Here is an 8,398-nt window from a genome sequence, read left to right on the forward strand (position 1 = left end):
TGCATCAAGTCAAAAATGTGGGGACTAAAATAGTGGAGAAGACTCAACTGCCATTTGGTACATTCATTCAGCAGCAGCAAGCATGAGAACATGTATAAGAGGAACAGAAAAGTGGAGTGAACGTGGGAAAATCTGCCTGTGTGCTATTCTGCCTTGGCTATTCCAAGTGACCTGTTTTCTTTCAATAGTTTATTCTCTCTCAGCTCTATGCAGGTGCTCAGTAACTCTTTTCATACTCTGGGCTTAGATTGGCAGTTATGCTTTTTTTGGTGACCCAGCCATTTCTAARCTTTTAATGGACTGATGCAATAGTTAGATATTCCCTTTTTCTGCCTGAGATTTTTGTACTCTTGTAGTCTCTTTTCTGAAGCTSCAACAGCTGTCTTTTTTTAGAGATAGCCCTTTTAAGGACTTTTACTCAAGCAACAGAGCAAGTGAGCTGCAAATTTTAATAAACCATCCTTATATAATATTTCCTAAGAGGAGATTTCTTATCATATGTCTCCTCAAAAGACTTTTACTAGCCTGCAAAAGCTCTCTTTCAGGCTTTCATTTAAATAAATTTATTCCTTTGTGTTCTTTTCCTAGGCTTCATGACTTGTCCAGCTGAGAATAAGCTTCAGGCTCTTAAAGACCTAAGAGCTGTATCATTCTGTGTTTCTAGCAGAGCTTTTAGCTTTTGGCAGTRTGTTTAAAGCTTTAAACAGGAGACAGCTATAATTTACCAACTTAGTTTGAAGATTGCATTAAGATCTCTTGTTCGTTCTGTGTCCTTYCTGGCAGTGGTGCTTGCATGTCTGGCAGGAGGTCCCAACTCTCTGAACTGGATGTCAGCTGCTTTCAGGTCATACATGACTTTTGGCCAAACTGTCCTCTCTCCTTGGGGAAAGGGCATGGGGAATCTCTACTGTGGATGCATCTCGGTGTATAAGGAAGGTGGTTAGTGATTTTACAGCAACTTTAGAGATTCTGCCTGCGTTTTTCTCCACAAAACCCTCTCCTGGACCTATGTGATGRTTCACTGGCAGCAGCATTGGTAAAGGATCCTAACTCTGTTGGGGACCAGTAAAGCTCCAGAAGACACCAATAAAGAGGCACAAATTGACCTTAATTTACTTTATTACATTATTTTGACCAAATATGCTTATGAAGCTAATATAGAGGTTACCTTGAATCCAGCATAACAGAGTATACTGATTAGTGGGCTGGTAGAAAGTAATTTTCAAGTAACAAGAAAATATCAGTATTGTGAATTACGAATCATAATTTTAAACAGAACTGTTTTCTAAACAACTTTTTGAAATAAGCAGCTGTTTAACTGATGCAATCCCAACAGATTGTAATATATCTTCATTTTCATTTTGCTCTTTTATTACTGTTATATAGAAATAAAGCATTCCGAACCTTGCAAGAAGCTCTCAAGTGCAACTATGAGCACTGGCAAATTTGGGAGAACTACCTTCTCACCAGTACAGATATTGGAGAGTTTTCAGAATCAATTAAAGCTTATCACCGGCTCATGGACTTGAAAGAAAAATACAAGGATACACAGGTGGGAAAGTTTTCCTCTTAGATAATTTTACAGGTTCATTAATTTTTCTTATGAAACAGATTGCTGTTGGTAAGGTTATTAGTAATGATAGTGCACATACCAATGAAAGCCATGTCAGCAAGCATTTAGTTTTTGAGATTTGAACATATTATATAAGTGATCAAAAAACAAAGCCTTGCACTCAGATTGCCTCATACTTTGCGGAAAGATAAATACTTTGTTGTCTTAAAATACTTTCTTAAAGCACAATGCATCACCCATCTTTTCACATTGCTCTTTCATATCTCAGTATTAGAAATAAATTATATTGTGTCTTGTAGCATCAAGGAAGGATAGTCTTTCCCATGTGTCTGAAAATTACACAAATGAGTCTTTGAAAGTGAGCTATGTTTCAGGGGCTGAATGCATTAAGGTGAAAATATGGATACTAAATAATCTGGAAGAAAATAAATTAAAGGAGATATTTAGCTTCTCTTCCACTGTAGTTCAGTTAATTCTGTGTTTATAAACGTAGCTGTGACAAATATCCAGAGAACCTACTTGTTCGGTTTGGAGATATTGTTTCAGTTAATTTTTTGTTGTATCATTCTTTCTGTCTTGCTCCTACATAGGAGCACATTATCAATTTTACACAGAAGTATAGATATGTATTTTAAATTTGTTAATCGCATGTGAAGTGCTCTCAGTTTCGTCATAACTTCTGGTACCATTTGCTCAATGGGAGCAATTTGCTAGTTGGCCAAGAACCAAACTTAAAACCTCATTAAAAAATTTCAAAAAGACTTTTATCAATAGCATTATGACGAAGAAAAGAACACTTCTCTGGAAAGGAAAAAAAAAAAGGCATGTAGAACTAAAAGCTTCTGAKGAGGCTCTTTACAAAACTCAACAGAAATAATTTCTGAGCTTCTCCTGTTTGCCAGTTGACCTGTTTTAAAGGGAGATGCTCTGTGACTCTCTTGTGTAACTTGAATTTAACTAAKTATCATCATGAGTAAGCAAAAATATACATCTCTTGTTCCACACAATTTTGTATGATCTTACTTCGGGTTATATTTAGTAACTATGGTCATCCAGGTGTTACATTATGGACTACCAGGCTTGATGACACAGTGGCAAGAGAGACTGAAAGAATTTTAAGATCCAAAAGAACAGATATGCATAACACCATAAGAAACAGGCTGAATCACTGATTCCAGTTCTGTGTGAAAACARAAAATTTGCATCATTCGTGGACCTTCATAGACCAGACATTTCTGCCATAATAAATRTAGCAATAATAAATATTACATTAAATTATAATAATGATGATACATTATTATAATAATTATAACTAATATTACATTAAATAGCATAATATTAAAATATAACCCTTGGGAAACACATCAAAATTACAGTGTGCAGTCATATGATTTGCAACATCCCTGGTTTATGTCCTTACATGAGCTTATTTCAATGCAGTATCCAATCATATTTTAAAATGAWTTAAAAATTATTAAGGTATTCGTAGCTTTATCTGTGATTTCAATTAGGTCATTGCTGTCTTATTTATTTCAGACTTCAGAGCACAGAGTACAGTTTTGGGAAACTGCTTCTGAGCTATTCTAGTTATTTAGTGATGTCATCTTTGTGGCAAAAGTTCTGAGATCAAGATATCATGAGGCTGAATATATGCGGTTACAGATTGTGTAGACAACATTGAAAAAGGGAAATATTTCAATTATTTTTATATATAAAATAAATAGCTGTGCATTTAAATAATGTGACATGATTTMAACATTAAGTGATCCCTGCAAGTATATACTCCATTTTAAGGCTGGTCTTTTTTCTTGTCTATTCTTTTTGGTGGTTGGAGCAAAATAAAAACATTTTGGGAAGTAGTTGGCTAACTTTATAAATAATCTATGATAGAATAAAAAAAAATGCAACCAAGGAAGTACTTCCTAATTTCCTAGTAGTCTTTTTAAATATTTTGAGCTTGCTTTCTCCACTTCCTTGGTTACAAGTTCTTAAATTTTTTCCACATTCCTTTTTATTGTCATGAGCTTCCTGAGAAATATACCTTTAAAACCTTTAATATGGATGTTGTGTGGTAAAGGGAGAAGGCTCATTGAATTACCTGTAGCGACTGGCAAGTTTTGATAGTCCCAGCGTAGAGTTTCAGCTAATAGATCAGTCACGGTTCACGTAAAGCACTGGAGGAGAAAGGTTTAACTGGGGTAGTGTCACGTTAGTCTCTGAATTATTAGTCTTAGGTTCTAAATATACCTGAGAGAGTTCTGCAAGTGCTAATCACACAACTTTGCACCACATGAATGCTCCTGGAGGCAAGCAATCATTTTTACTGGTAATGTTACTGCTCTGAGAATTACAGAGGTTATTCTGTGGGTGGAGAAGGTTATTTGCTACTTTACTTGCAGAAACCAGATCATTATCCTGTACTGTCAGTAAATATGAATTCARAAGGATGGATAAATGTTTCCTCTTAGCAGTTTTATATTCCCTAGAATCATAAAGGCTTTGTTACCCTTTTCATCGTGTTGATTATCCTGATTCCAGTGGTTCATCTGGCCCTACTCTTTGCAATAAAAGGTTGCCAGGTGTTCCAAAGGGCTTGGAGAGTAAGAAGGTAGGACCTTCAGGAGGCCTGGAAGCAGCTCACACTGCCAGTTATCTCCTTTTATAAGCTTTTATTTGGAAAGGGTAAAGGGAGATCTCATAAAATGCAGTTTGACATTTTAGTCCTGGTATCTGGAGATTCTTTTTGAACGTGAACTTTCTCAAGCTTGATTAGTGTTAACGAAGCTTGTAAAAACACTTGCAGCCAATTGCATTTTTAAATGAGATGAGCTGTTTGGAGAAGAGCAACTGTGGAATGAGATTTAACTGAGAACATGGCTTTTAAAAAGGGGTTGCTTGGGTTCTGTTCAAGGTTTCGTAGTTAGGTGGGTTTTGTTTAAATTTTAGTAAGCATGTCTTCACAAAAGCAAAAGAGGAAGAAGAGTGCAGACGGTGTGAAAAACTGAACACAAATCCTCTTCAGAAGGGTCAAATGGAGCATAAAAAAAAACTACAGTTTGAATGGAGTAATGGGCAATAAAGCATTGGTTTTAATATATTAGCTTAGTATTTATACTATTTTTGTTTTCAAAAAAAAGGAATTAAAGCTTAGCACTTAAAGCAGTGCTTTAACTATGGAAAGCTCAGACTGCTTGTGCTTTTTGATGGTTAGTACAATTCACATGCAATTTTAAGTGTCATTATTTAACAGCTTGGTATAGTCAGGTTGTGATAACTTTTCATTAATATTTAATGGACCGTTTAATCCAGGATTTCACATTGGTTTTATTTCARCTGCTGTAATGCTGTAATACTGATGCCTTAGATGGTGAATTATGGGAAAAAAAAAAAAAAGCTTGTGATAAAAGTATAAACAAAATCTGAACTTTATGGGAATTATGGCAATTATGCATGATGCTTATAATAAATACTAAACTTTATATTTTTTATTTTGTGAAATATATTGTGACTTTGTGATAACTTTTGCATTATTTTCTGCCACCAAGATACATCTTGGCATGTGAGGATGCATGTGTCCCACTTTTATTGGAATAGTGGTTGTGATGGTCTTGGTGGTCTTGTTTTGTTTTATTTTTGTTTTGTTTGTTTGTTTTCTTCTCCCCTTTGGGACACTGGCATTATATAGCATTTCGTATATGCAAAGTTCAACTCCTGCTGAGTTCCCCAGCAGCTGCAAGTGCTCAGCATCACTGCAGGTCAGATCCCATGTTCTCAAGCCAGTGGCTCAGAAAATAAGGACCACTGAATGAGTACTTGTAAAAAGCTTAAGTGACTTGACCTGTTGTACATTATGACTACCTTAAACACAGAGTTTTCCAGACTAGTCTTCAGTTGCTTCTTAGTTTCCCATCTTTTGCACTACACATCTTTTAATTTTTTCAGTTAGTGAAACACAGGTCCTGTAAACAGAAAATAGAGGTCCTGACTTTTTATTTTATGAACTGATTATAAAGTAAAATATCATTATGACACTGTCACAGTTTCCTATGAACTTTCTGCAGCCTCTTCTAGACTAACTCAGCATTTCTTTCCTAGTTCACCAGAGATAGAATCTTTTCAGTGAGGATTAAATGAGTTAAATTATTCCCCTAGTAATATATTTCCCTGTAAGCTCTATAATTGTCATATTCTACATTTGTTTTTTAGTGAATCATTAATAGAAAGAAAAATTACAGGTACCAAGATGCTCATTTGCCTTACTGATGTTGAGTTGAAAGAAAAACCTGCTTTCTGCTGCTTTGCAAGGTGCTGGCCATTCTGGTCAGGGCCGTAGTGGATGGAGTAGCTGACCGGGCCGGGGAAGTGGCAAGCGGATTGAAGGGGAAATTGCAAGAGCTCCTGGGCAGAGTGACTGCACGAGTGACAAACGACGGGGAGATCTGGAGACTTTACGCTCGACTTTATGGAAATGGGCAGAATGATCATGGTGAAGATATTGAGAAGGTAAATACATTGCTAAGTTTTTTATGAATAGAAGCTTGTAGTAGAGGCCTTCTRTTCTCTAATGAGCTAAATACCGTATTAAAACATGCATGCTTCTCTCCCAGACATGTTTTTTACTTGAGTGTTTGTACTTTTATTTAACGTGTGCTGCTTGTGTTTCCACAGGGCACAGATACGCTTATTAGCTGACAAGAGCAAGATGTTTCATATCATTTTTGTGTGTGTAACTCCTTAAATACACCTCTCATCAGTATTTTATTTTAATATAGTCTATCACAGCACATGATCCTTGCCTCAGATTACATTCAGAACATGTTCAAGAGGCAACAGTCTAATTCAGGAGCCTTTATTGTTTACTTAATAGCAATTTTTGACTCTAATGAAAACATGTGATTTTTTTTTAAAGGGCCTTCCTGGGTCATAATGTTGTGATCAAGTGACATCACATGCTACCCAAGTTATTCTTTGGAACTACCAAAGAGAATTGCATGTTATGACAGGCACTCTCTTCCCTGAGTAAGAGARCTTTGTCCTCATTTAGATTAAATTGGGTTCAGCATTGTCAATTGATTCATTTTTTGAAGTGTTGATACCTGCTTACCTGTCTGTGTTTTAGCTACTTCCCTTTCTGGATCCTATTGAGATGATTGCTTTCCTAAAATAAACACTTAGTGTTGAGAGGGTTTCTTTTGTTGCGTGCTGCAGCATGCTTTGTTTTTGGTGTTACGTTTCCAAAATACAAATAACCTTGCAAATAACCTTATGGGTTATCAGATCTTCACTGATGCTGAAAATACACGAGGTCAGCTTTTGTATGCATCTCCTAATGGGTGGTGTGCCTTTGGTCAGGGCAGAACTGTCACTCCGGAGAGCTGCTTGTCACTCGATGTCAGGCATACTATGCAGGTCATACTATTCAGGCCTATGAATTGTCTGCCTGTGGGGTTAAACTTGTAGTTTTTGGGCCCTTCCTCAGTGTCCTCCTCTCCTTGCTCTACAAAATGCCTCGTTTAGCCTTTATGCTCTCCATTATGCCTCCTTTTCATCCTTCCTTTCTTCTCTATTTTTCTTTACAGATGAACAATAAAAAGGATTTGACCTGTTTAGAATGCCGAAATACAGACATTGCAATATCCTGTAATATATCCTCAAATTCTTACTCAGACATGCAAAGTAGCCGAGGCCCGGGCTATACTATAAATGTAACCATTCCAGAATCTGGTTACATCACAGTGTTTTTCACTAACCCGCCTCAAAGCATGGTTTCAATTTGCAGAGTAGACAGGGTTTCAGCTGCGTTTCCTAATCAGGCGGGTTATGGAACGCTGCTCTGGTCTAGCCTGCCCTGCAAAGTGGAGCCATGTTTATAAATGACTTGCGGGATGCTTGGGTGTAACCTGGTATCCCGGTGCTACCACAGGGATAGGTCATGAAAGCGCTAAACTGTCCACAGCCCCGGAATAAATGAATTTGCTTTCTCAAAATTGCTTTTCAGTACACAGACTACTCCGTAGCAGTTTTTCTGATACCATACTGTAAAGCACAGAGCTGGAAAAGGTGAATATTTAATGGCTCCCCTGCCACATGCTTTATCTGTGTCAGACGTAATTATCTGTGGAAGAATTTGAGCTGTGATTGCTGTTTTCAACCCACAGTTGCTCTGCCAAAGGTAAATTCTGAAAGGGTAATATTTACTGTTTGGTGGCGTGGCAGAACAGATGAGAGGAGCAGATCTACCCTCTGTCCATCCTTACATATGTAGGCCTTGACTTTAGTTACATAATGTAATACGTTATTTAGTGCACATTGAATTCTGTTTAGYCAGTGTTGTTTCCAGCACTTCCTTTGAAAGAACAGCCTCGGATGCCTGGCAGTTACGATGGGGATTTTCTCTGCCTTTCTGCCCCTTGGCCATATCTGAYGCCATGAATCTTTAGGGCCTGCAGCTCCAGTTCATCCCAGTCCCTCATGAACCGAATCTAAGTCAAATAAGGGGCTACCAGTCACTGTGAAGCTGTTGAGGCACAGGGAAAGCAGCACCGATAGCTGCCTTTCCCCCGAGCAGATACTAATCCCTACAGCCTGTGCACCCGGCCTGCCACCTCGCTGACTGCTTCATTCTTTCCTATGTTCAACCCTCTCCACCGCTTTCCCACTTGGGAATCTTTCCAGCCTACAAGTTTCCTACTGATCCATACCCAGGCAACSGTCTGTGAAACCTTTGTGTCCCTTAAACTTTCACAGAATCACAGAATATTTAAGGTTGGAAGGGACCTCTACAGATCATCTAGTCCAACCTTCCTGCTCAAGCAGGCACACCTA

General features: G+C 37.6%; 1 protein-coding gene across 1 annotated transcript in view; it reads left to right on the top strand.

Annotated features, from left to right (window-relative positions):
- TTC27 (tetratricopeptide repeat domain 27) overlaps nt 1-8,398 on the top strand; it is a 114,542-nt gene that overhangs the window by 100,044 nt on the left and 6,100 nt on the right. The window contains 2 exon segments of the mRNA XM_026051175.1: nt 1,387-1,552; nt 5,879-6,076. Of these exon segments, the coding sequence (XP_025906960.1) occupies nt 1,387-1,552; nt 5,879-6,076 (364 nt within the window).

The sequence above is a fragment of the Nothoprocta perdicaria genome, unplaced genomic scaffold (genome assembly GCF_003342845.1).
Source record: "Nothoprocta perdicaria isolate Ctin4 unplaced genomic scaffold, notPer1 scaffold_73, whole genome shotgun sequence".
NCBI lineage: Eukaryota > Metazoa > Chordata > Aves > Tinamiformes > Tinamidae > Nothoprocta > Nothoprocta perdicaria.